At 33.0% G+C, this 18571-nt stretch overlaps 2 protein-coding genes across 3 annotated transcripts in view; both read left to right on the top strand.

The window, feature by feature from the left end:
- The window catches only part of LOC142357795 (glutarate-semialdehyde dehydrogenase-like), a 35861-nt gene that overhangs the window by 5578 nt on the left and 11712 nt on the right, over positions 1–18571 (top strand). The window contains exon 5 of one of the 2 annotated variants that reach the window (XM_075409344.1): positions 4930–5402. The exons of the other annotated variant lie outside the window; for it this stretch is intronic. Within the exon in view, the coding sequence (XP_075265459.1) occupies positions 4930–5402 (473 nt within the window). The remainder of the gene's footprint in view (positions 1–4929; positions 5403–18571) is intronic. 2 annotated transcript variants of the gene reach the window in all.
- LOC142357966 (mitochondrial nicotinamide adenine dinucleotide transporter SLC25A51-like) overlaps positions 18424–18571 on the top strand; it is a 129111-nt gene continuing 128963 nt past the window's right edge. Inside the window, exon 1 of the mRNA XM_075409478.1 lies at positions 18424–18436. The gene's annotated coding sequence lies outside the window, so the exon portion shown is untranslated. The remainder of the gene's footprint in view (positions 18437–18571) is intronic.

Below are 18571 nucleotides of genomic sequence, written 5' to 3'. Positions count from 1 at the left end.
AGTTATTATAAATGTAAGTAACCAAAATGTACTGAGGGCTCCGAAAAAAACGACGAATATTACTTTGGAAAAATCTGAAATGAAGAAATTACAAAACGCTAAACACCGCTGTTTAATGTAGCTACACCTAGTTATGACAGTGTCATGGTCGAAAACACGGGTCAAAGAATTCAATAAGTTGAATTTTAAATTAAATTTTGAACTGAAAATATACAAAAATTAGCTTGTATTTATAGTGGTTATCTATGCGAAAATATACAGAGAAAGTTTAGATTAGCAAAAAAAATTTTACATGATTGGCATGTGAATAGATCTTAACTCCGAATCCCGGAGGTGATTTTCTATTTTCATCAACATTTCATGAGAATCATATATGGCTTGGGTACAATCGAGTTCATTAGTTGGAGGTCGGTGGATGTTAAAATCAGGTTTCTGTTGGTGGGAGAATTTGTTTCTGACATATGATTGATAGGTCAATAAGATAATGATAGCGCCAAAACAAAATTAGAATTGAGTTTAGTTTTGTGGCCATTACATATCGACACAGCAATAAAGTTCGTCAGGTAAGTTCTTCTTTCGTTCTTTGAAACTTTAATAAAGAAAACTTCTAAGTTTCTTGATGTTTCTTGGAAACCATCACATCCTTCCTCCTTTTTTAGGCAAGTTTGCGGGTATAGGTTCTCCAAATCTGTCGGGTTGTTTTCTGTTTCTTGTTGATGTTCGTGGAGGCTCTGAGGTTTCGGGTTGTTGGTGCTCTGCAGATGATGTGGCTGCAGAAGCTTCATCTCGATGTGAAGGTCTCACATCTGTGCTCTGAAGTTGTTGTTCTGATTGAGATATGGTCTCCTCCACTGCTGATTCAATTTTCACATTGTCCTCATCTAGTCTTGCAAGTTGGTTGTCGCTCACTAGAATAGTCCGAGCTGAGTTTTCGGGCTGTATGAAGGATTTGTTCAAGCCCTTCCTGATGATGAAGGTAGCAGGAACTGTCTTTGTGTTTTCGTTGGCCTTGAATAGAATGGGTTCGCACAAGTCGAAATCTGCTATTGCTGGTAGTCTCACTCTGCGTCCCAACAAGAGTTCAACTGGAGTTTTGCTCCTCGTCTTTGAAGTGTTGCGATGTGTCATCAGTGTCCTTTGCAGGAATGCTCCAAATGACACATTAAGGTTGGGACTCCACGCTTGAAGTGCCCGCTTCACTGTCTGAACTGCTCTTTCAGCTAGACCATTAGCTCTTGGATGATAGACGGGTGATTCTATTTTCTTATTTCCCAGTGATTCACACCACTGTTTAAGGTCACCACTTACAATTTCAGGACCATTATCAGAAACTAAAGTTTTTGGTATTCCGAATCTTGCAAAGATTTGACTAAGATATCTTTTAACTGTTTCTGATGTTCTATTTCCCGCGGGGAAGGCTTCTATCTAACCAGAACCCGCGTCAACAATTACTAAGATATTGCCTTGGTACTTAACATAACCCCAGTCCATGTGGAGCCGTTCCCCAAACGTTGGCTTCTGGCCACGTAAAGACGGTTTTTCCCAGGCTAGGCCTGTTCAATTGACAATTCTTACATTTACTAACAAAGTGTTGAACGTCTTGGGTAATGCCAGGCCACCATGTTATCGTTCTGACTGATGCCTCAGTTGCATTCTTTCCGGATGTGTCTCATGCGCTTTTGCCAAAACCAAGTGTCGTAGTTTGGGTGGAATGAAAGGAACAACACCTCTGAAGATGATTCCATTATGTATAGTAAGTGCATCTTTCTGTTGTTCGAATCCCTTTTCCGCTTCTGAACATTATTTCTAATTGCCGCTTTTGATTCGTTTCATTATGTCCTGGAAGAGTCTGTTTGTTCCAAGTTCAGTTTTGATTTCTGCTTGGGTCACCAAATTACTGTGAGCGAAGTAGATGTTATTGATTGCGAAGCACACTCGATCGTTGTCGGATTCGTCTTCGTCAAAATCCATTCTGCTCAAAGCATCTGCATGGGGTATCTGCTCCCCTAGTGTGTACTTCAACTCATAGTCGAAGCCCATTAGAGCTATTGCCCATCTTGTGATTCTCGCTGATGCTGTCTTCGGGATCTCCTCGTCTGGTGCAAAGAGATATTTGAGTGGTTTGTGGTCAATCTGTAGGGTAAATCGTCTTCCAAGAAGGAATTGCTTCAATCTTGTGACCACAAAGACAATTGCCAGTGCTTCCCGCTCTATGTTCGAGTAGTTTTGCTCCGCTGGAGTCAATTTTCTCGATACATATATGACTGGATGTCCTTCTTGCAAAAGAACTCCGCCAATGGCTTTTTCAGAGGTGTCAGTAGTAACTGTTGCTTCTTTTTGTAAACTATATGGCTGTACAAGTGGGTTAGCACATAATTCAATTTTTATGTCTTCAAAAGCCTTTTGTTGCATTTTGCCCCATGAGAAATTGCTATTTCTCATGTTATTTAAGGGTAGCATTTTTGTTGCAAAATCAGGAATCATTCTTCCGTAAAAATTAGCTAGCCCAACAAACGATTCGAGTTGTTTATTGTTAGTTGGTGCTTTTGCATTTTTTATTTCTTCAACATGTATGGGATCTGGTGCTATTCCCTCCTTTGAATTGGAGTATCCCAAAAAGCTAACGCTATCGACTGGTTTTGAGTTAGATTTTTTCTCATTAGTAGTAAAGTTTTTCTCACGTAGTCGACTCTTGACTGCAAGCATTCTCTTGTCGAACTGCTCCTTGGTAGTTCCATACACCAATACATCGTCTTGAAATATCACAACACCTTTAATTCCTTTGAGTGTTGATTCGATGCAATTCTGGAAGATTGAAGAAGAGTTTTTCAATCCCTGAGGTAGTCGGCACATCTTGAACAGTCCCTGAGATGTGTTGATTGTGAATATATCTTTAGCTTTTTCGTCAAGTTCAATTTGATAGTAGGCATCTGAGAGGTCAATTTTGCCAAAGTATGAGGCCCCATGTAGGTTGTGGAAGATCGTCTCCATGTCCGGTATTGGGTAGTCCTCATCCATGACCTTGCCATTGATGTGCACTTTTAAGTCCACACAAAGTCTCAGTTCTCCACTCTTCTTTCTCTGCCACACCACTGGAGATGCACTAGTGACTCCTCCTGGCTGTACCGGTTCAAGGATGCCTTGTCTGACCATTTGTTCCAGCTTCTCTGTGACCTTGTCTTGAAGAGGTAGAGGTATTTTTCTGGCTTTGCAGAACATTGGCTGTGTTCCTGGTATCAAATTCACATGAGCTTTGTAACCCTTCACAGCAGGTAGGTGCTCGGCTGTGATGTTGTTCACGCCGTGCTTGGGTAGAAGGTCATTACCAAGTAGTCCAAATTCTTTATCAGACTGCACAACTGCAAGTTGTTTTTGAGTGAGCCTGCTTCCGTTCCACTCAACGTCACAAGTAAGTGATCCCAGAAGCGTTAATTGATGACCATCATAAGCTTCAAGATGTCTTATCTTACCATCCAACAGAGGTTTACCAAGCTCATTCCATATTTTTGATGATATCACTGTGCTATCTGCACCTGTGTCTACCTGCATTTTTACTTTGCAGTTATTTATTGAGATATATTCCCATGTCACAGACATGCTAAAGATTTGTTTTTTAGTATAAAACATTCCCATCTCCGATGCTGGAGATGCTTGCTCCGAAGAAACATTTTCTTCTTCGCAAAAGTTATTATGTTTATTGTACTTACCTGAATTTGGTTGGGGTCTGCTTCTAACCTGAGATAAACTTTATTTTCACCAACTCCTCTTCGGGGTTGGCCACTATTTTCAGTTTTTCGAAGTCACAATAGCGTGCTCTTTCTCTAAGACGTGCTAGGAAGTCGTGGTCTGACTCCCCTACACCTTGTATAACGGACAGAAATTCAGCCCTTTCTGCCGTTACTACTCTCTCTTTAGGAGAAATATAGTTTTGAATCGCCAATCTGATGTCTTTATACGGAGTGTCTATCAAATTCCTAGGACTCATTAGGCTCCTAAGTTTAATAATTGCATTTTGCCCGCACATACTAAGGAATAGATTGGTTACCTGTAGGTCCTGTACAGTACTGTCGTTGTTGACCTTGTCCTCTTTCTTCTCTGCGCGACATTTCGCCACAAAAGACATAGTCCACGCATTAGCTGATTCTGCATTCTGTAGATCCAAAATTTGTCTGTCTGTAGCTGGTCTGGACACCATTGTCGTGGTCGATAACACGGGTCAAAGAATTCAATAAGTTGAATTTTAAATTAAATTTTGAACTGAAAATATACAAAAATTAGCTTGAATTTATAGTGGTTATCTATGCGAAAATATACAAAGAAAGTTTAGATTAGCTAAAAAATCTTTACATGATTGGCATGTGAATAGATCTTAACTCCGAATCCCGGAGGTGATTTTCTATTTTCATCAACATTTCATGAGAATCATATATGGCTTGGGTACAATCGAGTTCATTAGTTGGAGGTCGGTGGATGTTAAAATCAGGTTTCTGTTGGTAGGAGAATTTGCTTCTGACATATGATTGATAGGTCAATAAGATAATGATAGCGCCAAAACAAAATTAGAATTGAGTTTAGTTTTGTGGCCATTACTTATCGACACAGCAATAAAGTTCGTCAGGTAAGTTCTTCTTTCGTTCTTTGAAACTTTAATAAAGAAAACTTCTAAGTTTCTTGATGTTTCTTGGAAACCATCACAGACAGTCTAGTTATGACAGTCTAGTTATGACACTCTAGTTATGACACTCTAGTTATGACAGTCTAGTTATGACAGTCTAGTTATGACAGTCTAGTTATGACAGTCTAGTTATGACAGTCTAGTTTTGACATATGTAGCTCAGACAGTATAGTTCTTCCTTTAATTGCATTTTTAACCTGTTCTTTAACCAAATACTGGACCAAAAAATCTACAACCCAACATTTATGTTTTAGTGGCTGTACGCCAGATGTAGTCAGACAATCAAGAAGTTATCCCTGGAACTAGGTGGCAATGCTGCCTTCATTGTCTTCCAATCAGCCGATCTGGAAAAATCAGTTCAGGCCTGCTTCGATTCCAAATTTCGCAATGGTGGCCAAACCTGCATCTGTGCTAACCGGATCCTAGTCCAGGAAAAGGTTTATGAAGAATTCTGCACCAAATTGGAAGAAAAAGTTCGCAATATCAGGATGGGACCTCCGATCAACTATAAGAACAACCACGGACCCTTGATCAATAAAAGAGCGGTTGAGAAGGTTTCAAAGCATGTACAGGATGCGATTGCAAGAGGGGGCTCTTTAAGGGTGGGAGGAAAGGTTGATCACACTTTGGGTCCGCTTTATTTTGAGCCCACACTGATTGTTAATGTCCCCAAGGACGCGTTATTACACAGAGAAGAGACGTTTGGACCGCTTGCAGGCGTTACTAAGTGAGTCTCTACTCTACAAATTCTTTAAAAATGCAGAACTAATTGTACTTCAAAAACCCAATAGACAGACAGGTAAAATTGTATCCCATAATGCTTACAGGTTCAATTTTTTCAATATTCACCGTCGAGTTTGTATATATAGTCGTACGATTATATAGCGGTTATATAATCGAACAAGAAGCGTTCAAGAGCAAGTCCTGGCAAATTTTCCAGAGTTCAACCCAGGTTGAGGTCTCAGACCAAAATCATCTCTGATCAGAATCAGTCGAGCGCAGACCAGTACATTCGGACATGGTCTGGACGATCTCAAGAAGGCATTTGAGTCTGCTCAGAAGTGGATTCGGTCGGGGACGATCTGATCAGAGGAACTGCAGCTTGGGAAGTCTTTGCAACGAGACCACAGGAATCAATTTGAAGACACAAAACTGGATACTTTTCCAGGCAGAGAGGTCCAAAGACTTAAGAATATTGAAGAACCCAAGTTATGAGTTTCCTCTGAACCCTATAACGTCTGTTATAGGGTTCAGAGGAAACTCATAACTTGGGTTCTACAATATTACGAAGTCTTTCGACCTGTCTGCTCCGAAAATCGCAAGTCTTGTGTCTTCTACTTAATTCTTGAAATCCCGTCGCAGTAATGTGTATATGAGTGCCTCCGTATAAAGGAGCCAACTCCATCCATGCTTAAATTTGCAATTTTTTTTCATTGATAAAATAAAGCTTACTTTTACTAATATTTTCTTTAACTTAATATTTCTTGTTATTTTACTCTAAAAAACAAAAATAATATGTAAAATAAATCCATCCATGCATAAATTTGCCATTTTTTACATTTATTAAATTGAGCTTATTTTTACTAATTTTTTCAAAAATTTAATATTTCTTGTTATTTTACTCTAAAGAACAATAATAACAAAAAAAATTATATATATTTCATTCATAGAATCTAAATTTACCATTACTATCTCTAATACTTTTATCATCAAATGGATCTATATTTATCTTATACTGTTCCTGAGTTTCTAAATGATGCCTATCACTATCAATAGTATAATTAGTTACATAATTACTTACACCCCCATATATAGCATTTTTATAATCTTCTATATTAATTTTGTTTTTAATAGTAGCTTTAGTTATTCCTTTTAACTTTTTCTCTTCTTCACCTTTAACTGTAGTGTAACGATATGCTTTAGCTTTAAGGAAGCAAGCTTCTATAATAGTGTCATTAGGCATCTCATCTTTCATTTTAACCAACTCATTATTATGTAATATACCACTTATCTTATTCATTTCAGTTTCTATATCACTATCTAAAGGAACAGTAATATTTATAAATATACTATCAGTATCTGTATAATGACAACTACAATCCAACTTTTTCTCAAAGTAATCATATATAGCTTTATACATAATTAGTTTAGCTTTCTCTAATATAGCAAATCTAATATAATTAAATTTATCTAACTTAACATTACTTCTTGTTTTATGTACTGCCACTAGGTCATCATCAAACTCTACAGCATATTTAAAACTAATATTCTTTACTAATTTAATATATCTAACTACATCATTAAATAACTCTACATCTTGTCTATTATATACATCATCTATTGTTTTTCCATAGAAGGCATTGATCATTAACTTAAAGAATACATCACCATATTTATCTCCATTAGCTTTAGTTTCTTTTCTTTTCTGAATATCAAACTCAATATAAGGCTTTAGCCATTCGCTTTTACTATACTCTAACTTTTGCTTAATTGTAATATCATCTAACTTCAATCCATTATCCAAATACCAATCTAACATCTCTCCATCTATTACATAGTCTTCCTTATCTGTCAACTTTATCATCCACTTCCCATTAGGTTTATAACTTTTCGTTTTATTTTCACTTTGATAATCTGTGAACTGATCAATGTTTGCTTTGGTCTTTTCAGGAAAGAATGGATACTTCTTTGTTTTCTGTTTCAACCCATCATTATACTTTATATCAATGGTATAGATATATCCAGTATTAGAGCTAGATCTAGTATATATTGGATCTTCGGCGAAGCCGCTTCGCTGATCACTTACTTTGATTTCTCCAGTAGGTAAAGCTTGTACCATAGCGGAAGCATACAATGAGTTGAAGTCTAAATACTTTAAATAATTCTCTTTCCCAGCATACTCAGGATCTATTTGTTTATTCTTACATTTTACATGACAGTTACTTAATACTGAAGATAAACCACCTCTAATAGCTTGTTGCATTGTATCATAAATATTAACTGTATTTTCTTTGTAATATCTAAGTCTAGCGTTATTATATTTTAATCCACACAACCATGTCAATCCAGGAGTGGAATATGTATAACAAGGATCTATTTCATAATATTCTAAAAAATTACCTCTAAACTTTCAAAATACATCTACCGATAATAATACATCAGTTTTAAGATATAACATCATATAATCCTTTTTTTTCTCACATCCAGTATTATTCCAACAATCTATTGCTTGCTTATATTCCCTATCTGTAATACCTTTTTGTTTCAACTTAGAATAGAATGCTTCCTTAGGTGGTAGTTCTGTATTATTAAGTTTATCCATACTATCAAACCACTCATAAGGGAATATACCTTTACGTCTTTCTAATCCATGTTTGTTTAATGTTAAACATTTTTCATCACTCAATTTTTTACTTATAGCATCTAAGCTAAGTGGATGGAAGAACCTAAACATATCTAATGCTTTTGCATGACCCATGTCAATACATATATAATTCTCATCAGTTTTAGTTAATACTTTAATTCTAATCTTTTTTGCCAGTTTAGTTATAAATAAGTGGTTATCATAGTTAGTAGAATTAAATGCATATTTTGGTACAAAATTATTCTTAGCTTGAAGGTTACACTTATTGTGAGCATATCCTCTAAATTTACCATTTAGGTGATCATGATCTCTAACAATATCGGTGAAGCCGCTTCGTGGGTCTTCACCCATTTCCTCATTACAATAAAAACACATATTAGTAAGTGGAGTAATACTATCTTCTTTTAATGGAATATTTATACTAAATGTATCTTTAAATAATTTATTATAATAACTCATCCTACTTATAAACCAATCAACTACACCCTCACCACAATAACTTTCATACTCGTCTTCTTATATATCAGGATAGTTACTTTTTATATATAACCCACAAGCAATAGGTAGGTGTTTCCCATCTTTTTTTTTTACATTTAAAATCATAATACATAGCAAATGGTACTCTGTTCTTACAACGGAACTTATCTAACTTTAGATAATCATTATTATGGAATGTTCTTCTTCCAGTCTCATTACACATCTTTAAATGTTTATTTAATGCATCTTCAGTTCTAAATGACATACAACACTTAAGACACGGATAACATTTATTTTTAGATGGCCTTATTAAAAATGATACATTTTTACATAGTAGATAATGATTATCCTAATATAATATATTACATCCTTTAGGATCATTAAGATTGATTAAAACAGGATTAATAGTTTTATTTTTACTTAGATTAAACACATTAAATAAAACTTTGTTTGATCTCGATAATTTTGATTCATCTCTTGTATTTTCTGCAAATCTTCATATCCATAGGGAGGTGGTATCTTTGGTAATTTTATCTCATTATAATATTCAGGTTTATTATAACTACTAACTTTATTAGAATTATCTTTAGCAGGATGTATATAAGCAATTAAACACCTTAGTAAACAATTATTATCAGTATTCTATATATTAGGTATGTATCTAGATGTGAATGGTAACTGAGTAGTACATCAACCAGTTGGTTAAAATCTGTGTATATACATTGTTCCTTTGATAAATCTTTCCATACTCCAACCAGATTGATTCATTTCCTGTTCCTGCAATCTAGACTCAAGTTCTTCATTCAAAAAATCCAAGTCATAAGGTCCATTATATTGTCTAGTCATAAACCTAAATGTGAATTAATTTTTTTCTAACTTATCATCTGTAGGTTTTGTTTACCGTACTACATCAAAGGTGTTAAACTTAATATGGGGATGTATGTTGTGCAATTCCTCCAATGCTTCTAAGAATCTAGGATCCTCATAATCAGTACTCGTTACTATTATTTGATTATGCTTCATATTATGATATAGTCCTAACTCATTAACTTTATCTCTACACTTTTCATCAACAAATTTTTATCTTTAATTTTTTTCTTTGTTGTTTCAATATGTTTCTGATTCAATATGTTTCTTTTTATTGTCATATCTATTGTTACATATATCACAATAACCTGAACTGTCTTTATTTCTTTTATCAGTGAAACTGCTTCGCAGATTTTTAGTTATTCCCCCAACATTATCCAGATGTGTCTTTGTTTTAAAATGTTGTTCCACACTATATTGACTTAGGGAAGTCTTACATGTTACACAGTCAAACTTATCTCCATTCTTTATTATTTCTCCATTAATTAGTTTCACGTTATTTCTTTGTTTTAATGTTGTCACATGTTTATTATAAGCAGTATAGTTATCAGGATACATGCCACAACTATCACAATACTTTATTCCTTCTAATTGTGAATACTGCTTATCCAACTTTTGTTCGATATCTTTATTTGTAATTTTCTTCCCACTCTCATTAGCATCCTCTATAATTTTTTTCTGTTATATAGTCACTCATTCTTTTTATGTTTAAGTGATTGAATGTGTCTACCATAAATGTTTAGAGTTTTCTCTTCATTACATTCTTCACATTTAATCTTAATAGAATTAGTTTTAGGCTTCTTAGAATAGACATCTTCATCAGATGAATCTGAATCTGAACCTGAATCTGAAATTTTATCTCGACCTCTAGATGATTCTCCATCTCTAGACGATTCTCCATCTCTAGATGATTCTCCATCTTCATCTTTACAGTATTTAGCTTCTGCCTTTAGCAACGACTCACGCATATTCTTTTCCCGATGTTTTGTTTTTGCAGCATATTCATCATACGACTTCTTTATCTCTTCATTTATTTGACTAAACCTCCTGATTGATTCTATAATTTTTTCTGCTTCCCTCTTTTGTTCTTCCTTATCCACTGGCTTATTTTCTACTTTTCTTTTGTTTTATTTAACAACATTTGGATTGTCATATCGGAAGAACTTGATTGCCCACTTGAAGATTGAGATTGCCCACCCCCAAATTGAACTTGTTCACTTCCAAATTGGAGATGTTCACTTCTAGAATCAGTGATTCCCGTGTTATCTAGATGAGCCATTTTTATAGGGAAAATTTGAAATAAAATTGTTTATATACCTTTTCAATACTATAAAAATGTATAGCACCAAACTTGATAAGAGTAAGGACAAGGCTTGGTGTTGGAGTTGTGATGAGTGTCAAAGTAAACAACTCTCATGTTTTGTATGTGATAAGATTATAACCTATAGAGAGAGACATGATCATATGCATAGACACTTTAATGATCCTAATCAGCTTCTAGTATGTAGAATGTGTAAAGTAAATAAACACATATCTTACTTCAGATTTAAACATCACACTTGTAGGTTATGTTCACATCTCAATAGATTTAGCTTTCGTCATACTAAAGAAAGATTTTTAGAACATTCAAAGTGATATAAAATTGAAGTAAAGCCATAATTAAACATAGAATAAAGAATTGTAACAATGCTAAACATGTGGTGTATTATAACGCATTAATGTATAACACACAGAAAAGTGTAGATGAAACTTAAATTTTATCATTACAAGTAGAAAATGAGTAAGCTAGATAAACCTATAGAATTAAATAAACTAGAAAAACTAAACAGAAGAAATAGATTAGAAGATAAATTAGGACATCAAGAATATTATGGTGAAATAGAAGATTTATTTGATCCTCTAACTAAATTTTTAAATCACCACAATGAACAGAATCTGGCATTGCGTGAATAAACATTAAGAGCAATAGATTGGCCAAATCAACAGTTGGATAAACAAACTAAAGCCATTGATGAAGCTGCTTCCCAGATCGGTGAAAACGCTTACAAGATTAATGAAACGTTAAAATGGACCATAAAGGAAACTCAAGATATAGCACCAGTTTCTGTTGATACAAAGACAGCCAATATTCTTCATGAAATGGGGGGCCAAACTAATCCTCAATTAAAATTAAATCTCGTAGATTTACCTACTAGAAGATATAAAATGAATGATGTTGATATAACTCTAGAACACGGTGCATTTTTAGATAGGGATAATATATATGAATTCTCAGAAGGATTTATTGACTTTCTTACTCAATCAAATGTGTTATATAGTGATATCGAAGAAGATGAAAACAAAATAAAAAGGTTTTTATTAGATATTAGATATGAATTAGGAAAAGGTGATAAGAAAAGCAGTAGATATGGAACAATAAAACGGATACTGGGGGTAAAAGATGATGTATTTGGTGGGCGTTTAAATAGCAAGCCTAACCCAAATAATTTAGTAGAAAGACTAGAATTACTTATACTAGAAACAAAAGCTGGTCATGATGGGTTATATGATGAAATGTAAAATATATCTAAACAACTATTATCTATGAATATTATTAATAAAGAACAACTAGATAATTTTGTTTTAAAAAATGGTAAATAAATAATAGTGGCAAAACAACAAGACACAATTAAAACTAAACAACAACTACTAGCTGAAGAAGTATTCAGTCCTCAATTAACAAAGTTTAGAAGAGAAAAAATAATACCATTATATAAAGATGAAACATGGTCTGCTGATTTGATAGAAAGTCATCTCTAAGTAAATACAAAAATAATTATAAGTTTATATTAACAGTTTAGATTTATTCACAGAATATGCATGGGCTGTTCCATTGAAGAATAAGTCTGGTTTATCTATAACTAATGGCTTGTAAATAGTATTCGGTGAACATCCACAGGGCGGCTCTGAAAGCCGAAAACCAGAAAAGTTATGAGTAGATAGAGTTAGCGAGTTTTACAATAAAACATTTAAATCTTTACTTAAAGAATATGAGACGGAATATGAGACGGAACCAATGTTCATCAATGGTGATGGCAATTGGGTAAATATAATAAATGATGCAGTAAAAACCTATAACAATAACATTCACTCTACTATAAATATGACACCCGACGATGCTTCTAATAATCCTGATAAAGTTAAAAACAACGTTAATTCTACCAAAGCAGCACCCAAACTTAAAGTCGGTGATTATGTCAGGAATGCTGACAAACGTAACTTTTTCTCTAAAGGATAATCTTCTAACTGGAATAGAGAATTGTTTAAAGTGAATGAATTTCTAAAAATTCAACCAATAACATATAAAATAGAAGATATTAATGAAGAGATAATAGAAGGTAAATATTATGAACAGGAACTATTAAAATCCGATTTTGATTTTGAATTTAATAATAAGGTTTTGGAATCCTTAAGTATCGACCTCCGGTCAACTACAAAGTAGTTATTTCTTGCTGTAAACAAATACAAAGATGACAAGAAATAGATTCAATCAGGCTAAACATTAATCAACATCAACATCAATGAACAACTTAACACTAAGTAAGGCTCATGGTTTTTTCCTAGAAGATAATGATAATATTGACACGAAAGATACAAATAAAATTACAAATGTACACCCTCCCATAGCTGAAAAAGATGTTGTTAATAAAGACTATTGTGACAATAACCTGTTATCTTCTAATAATAAAATAGATATTTTAAGTAAAAACATAACTGAACTAAGAAATGGTAAATTTTAAGAAGTTACAATCGGCCAACTAAAAGCAAACATTATTGGTTTGCCATCATCTACAACCAATGGGGATGCTGTATGGATTGATGGTGATACAGTTGAACTAGTTTCTCTTAACTCATCTAATTTATCCACATTAGCCAATAAATTGACTGAAATTGAAACTAATATTGTTCATTTTGGCAACAAAGTTTCCGCTGATACCATTTCTAAATATAATGAATTAAAAGTGGAGTTTGATAACAATAAGTTTAATTAGTCAATTACTAAAATTCAATTGGGTGATGCATGTGTTGATAGATGGAGAGTTTTAAGAAAAAACCATAATTTAATGATGAAGATATAAAATATATAAAAGCTATATTACTAGAAAGTATGCTAGTAGACAACAAAGAACAAGCAAGACTAGAGATGCATTATGATTTTAAACAAGAAGATATAGTGAAATATATTGAGAGTTATTTTACTACCGAAAATTAGTCAACCATCAGCACCGAGTGAGAGATTATTATATCCTGATCTACCATCTGTATAAGAAAGATTGATAATTGAAAAGATTCAATCTAATAAGAAATTTAATAACAATATGAACATTATAAACGATATTAGCAATTTTTATGAAACTGAAACTAATAACTATAATAGGAAGTTAAGTAGATATAAGAATTACATTAACATTGCTGAGATAGCAGAAATACTCTTATCATCTATAGCAAAAACTGACTACATCATCAGTTGCTTTAACGGGAATCGGAGTACCCTATTCTATACCAACAGCTTTTGCTACAGCAACTGTTTGTGGTTCCTTATCAAAAACAATTAATACTAAAATGAGAAAAAAATTAAAAAGTAATCACAAATGTATACTTTAAGTAAACGGTTTAGTGATAAGTTTAATAAACTATATACTAAATCAATGAATGATAATAAAATAGACAAAGACAAATCTAATGAATTAGTCAAGGTATATGAGGAATATAAGAAGAACAAGAAAAGTAAATTGAGTCTTTTTTAAAACTAAAGTTATTAGTGTTTAGCTATAATAGTGTATTTAGTATAAATAATATTACTTTAATATTTACCATTAGATGTAGATATCGCCAGAGTCCCAGTCATAGTTATACTTATAGTTATACCCATATTTATATTTAAACTCTAATATTTAAACTCTAATATAATTGAACTATTTCTTTTTTGTACCTAAATATAACCCTCTACTTTTCTGTACTACTCTTATACCTTCACCAGTAGTTGCAAATTTAATTGAATCAGGTGTGGCCGCTAGAGCTGCTTTAGGGTTTCTAGTTGCAGCTGCACTCCCTATATTACTCGCAATCTCTAAAGACCTTACTGGGTTATTAGCAACTTTCTTTCCAAAGTTAACTGTTGCTGTACCAACTCTTTTGAAGAAATCTTTCAATCCTTCTGCTTCTATTGTTGCATCACTGAGAGTCATTGATTTATTCATCTCCTATCATATCAATCATCTCATTACCATCAATTTTAACAATAATAACCTTTCTAGTGAACACTAATGCATGACATATAACATCTGCAACTGCAGCACTAAATTTAAAATTAAGTTGTATTGGTTGTGGACCTATATGATCATTTTGATATCTAGTATCAAATTCATGTATTCTAAAACTACTTTCAAATGTTCTATGATTTATATATGGTTAATATTATGAGGTAATCCATTATAATCTTTCTAGTTGCAGGTGCACCCCCTATTTTACTTGCAATCTCTAAAGCCCTTACTGGGTTGTTAGCAACTTTCTTTTCAAAGTTAACTGTCGCTCCACCAAATCTTTTGAAGAAATATTTCAATCCTTCTGCTTCTGTTGTTGCATCACTGAGAGTCAATGATTTATTCCTTTTACACTTAATACAATTACCCTTTAACATCTTAGTTCCTTTGGCTGAGATAACCCCTCTTTTATTATTAGTACGACTATAATGCCTACCACCAACACAATAAGAATTAGTTATAAGCTTAATAAATCTACTCATATTTATATATAAAAAATAATGGAAGTTAAGAAGTATAATCCCTTTATTGTTAAGCCTAAGACTAAGCCTAAGACTAAACCATTACCTAAGGCTAAGACTGAGCCAAAGCCCAAGACAAAACTTGAAGCTAGAGGTTGGGTAACCAAGGGCGAAGCCCCTTTGCTCTAGAGAATAAAAAGAAACTAGATACTATTTATGCTAAAGGTTTTGTGAAGACTAGTAGGAAATAATTTGATTAAGATAATGACAAAGATATTGACTAGAGTATTGGCTAAGATATAATATCAACCATCTCATTACCATCACTATTAACAATAATAACTTTTCTAGTGAACACTAATGCATGACATATAACATCTGCAACTGCAGCACTAAATTTAAAATTAAGTTGTATTGGTTGTGGACCTATATGATCATTTTGATATTTAGTATCAAATTCATATATTCTAAAACTATTTTTGAATGTTCTATGATTTATTTATGGTTAATATTCTGAGTTAATCCATTATAATCTTTCTAGTTGCAGGTGCACTCCCTATTTTACTTGCAATCTCTAAAGCCCTTACTGGGTTATTAACAACTTTCTTTCCAAAGTTAACTGTTGCTCTACCAACTCTTTTGAAGAAATCTTTCAATTTTTCTGCTTCTATTGTTGCATCACTGAGAGTCATTGATTTTTTCTTTTTACATTTAATACAATTACCCTTTAACATCTTAGTTCCTTTGGCTGAGATAACCCCTTTTTTATTATTAGTACCACCATAATGCCTACCACCAACACAATGAGAATGAGTTTTAAACTTATTAAAGCTACTCATATTTATATAAAAAATAATGGAAGTTAAAAAGTATAATCTCTTTACTGTTAAGCCTAAGACTAAGCCTGAGACTAAACCATTCCCTAAGGCTAAGACTAAGCCAAAGCCCAAGACTAAACTTGAAGCTAGAGGCTGGGTAACCAAGGGCGAAGCTCCTTTCTCTCTAGAGAATAAAAAGAAACTAGATACGTTTTATGCTAAATGTTTTGTTAAGACTAGTAAGAAATAATTTGATTAAGATAATGACTAAGATATTGACTAGAGTATTGGTTAAGATATAATGTCAACCGTCTCATTACCATCACTATTAAAACTAATAACCTTTCTAGTTAACACTAATGCATGACATATAATATCTGCAACTGCAGCACTAAATTTAAAATTAAGTTTTATTGGTTTTGGACCTATATGATCATTTTGATATCTAGTATCAAATTCATATATTTTAAAACTACTTTTGAATGTTCCATGATTTATATATGGTTATTATTATGAGGTAGTCCATTATGATCTTTCTTGTTGCAGCTGCACTCCCTATTTTAATTGCAATCTCTAAAACCCTTACTGCGTTATTAGCAATTTCTTTCCAAAGTTAACTGTTGCTCTACCAACTCTTTTGAAGAAATCTTTCAATCATTCTGCTTCTATTGTTGCATCACTGAGAGTCATTGATTTATTCCTTTTACACTTAATACAATTACCCTTTAACGTCTTAGTTCCTTTGGCTGAAATAACCCCTCTTTTTTTATTAGTACCACTATAATGCCTACCAGCAACACAATAAGAATTAGTTTAAAACTTCTTAAATCTACTCATATTTATATATAAAAAACAATGGAAGTTAAAAAGTATAATCCCTTTATTGTTAAGCCTAAGACTAAGCCTGAGACTAAACCATTCCCTAAGGCTAAGACTAAGCCAAAGCCAAGACTAAACTTGAAGCTAGAGGCTGGGTAACCAAGGGCGAAGCTCCTTTCTCTCTAGAGAATAAAAAGAAACTAGATACGTTTTATGCTAAATGTTTTGTTAAGACTAGTAAGAAATAATTTGATTACGATAATGACTAAGATATTGACTAGAGTATTGGTTAAGATATATTATCAACCGTCTCATTACCATCACAATTAAAACTAATAACCTTTCTAGTTAACACTAATGCATGACATATAATATCCGCAACTGCAGCACTAAATTTAAAATTAAGTTGTATTGGTTTTGGACCTATATGATCATTTTGATATCTAGTATCAAATTCATATATTTTAAAACTACTTTTGAATGTTCCATGATTTATATATGGTTAATTTTATGAGGTAATCCATTATGATCTTTCTTGTTGCAGGTGCACTCCCTATTTTAATTGCAATCTCTAAAACCCTTACTGCGTTATTAGCAATTTCTTTCCAAAGTTAACTGTTGCTCTACCAACTCTTTTGAAGAAATCTTTCAATCCTTCTGCTTCTATTGTTGCATCACTGAGAGTCATTGATTTATTCCTTTTACACTTAATACAATTACCCTTTAACGTCTTAGTTCCTTTGGCTGAGATTAGCCCTCTTTTTTTATTAGTACCACTATAATGCCTACCACCAACACAATAAGAATTAGTTTAAAACTTATTAAATCTACTCATATTTATATATAAAAAACAATGGAAGTTAAAAAGTATAATCCCTTTATTGTTAAGCCTAAGACTAAGCCTAAGACTAAACCATTACCTAAGTCTAAGACTAAGCCAAAACCCAAGACTAAACTTGAAGCTAGAGGCTGGGTAACCAAGGGCGAAGCTCCTTTGTCTCTAGAAAATAAAAAGAATCTAAATACTATTTATGCTAAAGGTTTTGTTAAGACTATTAGGAAATAGTTTGATTAAGATAATGACTAAGATATTGACTAGATTATTGGCTAAGATATAATATCAACCATCTCATTACCATCACTATTAACAATAATAACCTTTCTAGTGAACACTAATGCATGACATGTAACATCTGCAACTGCAGCACTAAATTTAAAATTAAGTTGTATTGGTTGTGGACCTAAATGATCATTTTGACATCTAGTATCCAATTCATGTATTCTAAAACTACTTTCGAATGTTCTATGATTTATTTATGGTTAATATTATGAGGTAATCCATTATAATCTTTCTAGTTAAAGGTGCACTCCCTATTTTACTTGCAATCTCTAAAGCCCTTACTGGGTTGTTAGCAACTTTCTTTCCAAAGTTAACTGTCGCTCTACCGAATCTTTCGAAGAAGTCTTTCAATCCTTCTGCTTCTATTATTGCACCACTGACAGTCACTGATTTATTCCTTTTACACTTAATACAATTACCCTTTAACATCTTATTTCCTTTGGCTGAGATAACCCCTCTTATATTATATATTATTAGTACCACTCTAATGTCTTCCACCAACAAAATAAGAATGTGTTTTAAACTTATTAAAGCTACTCATATTTATATAAAAAAATAATGGAAGTTACAACGTATGATCCCTTTATTGTTAAGCCTAAGACTAAACCATTACCTAAGTCTGAGACTAAGCCAAAACCCAAGACTAAACTTGAAGCTAGAGGCTGGG

Source organism: Convolutriloba macropyga, chromosome 1, assembly GCF_964194025.1.
Source record: "Convolutriloba macropyga chromosome 1, txConMacr16.3, whole genome shotgun sequence".
Taxonomy (NCBI): domain Eukaryota; kingdom Metazoa; phylum Xenacoelomorpha; order Acoela; family Convolutidae; genus Convolutriloba; species Convolutriloba macropyga.
The sequence above is the reverse complement of the archived record's forward strand: the minus strand, read 5'-3'. Positions and strand labels throughout refer to the sequence as shown.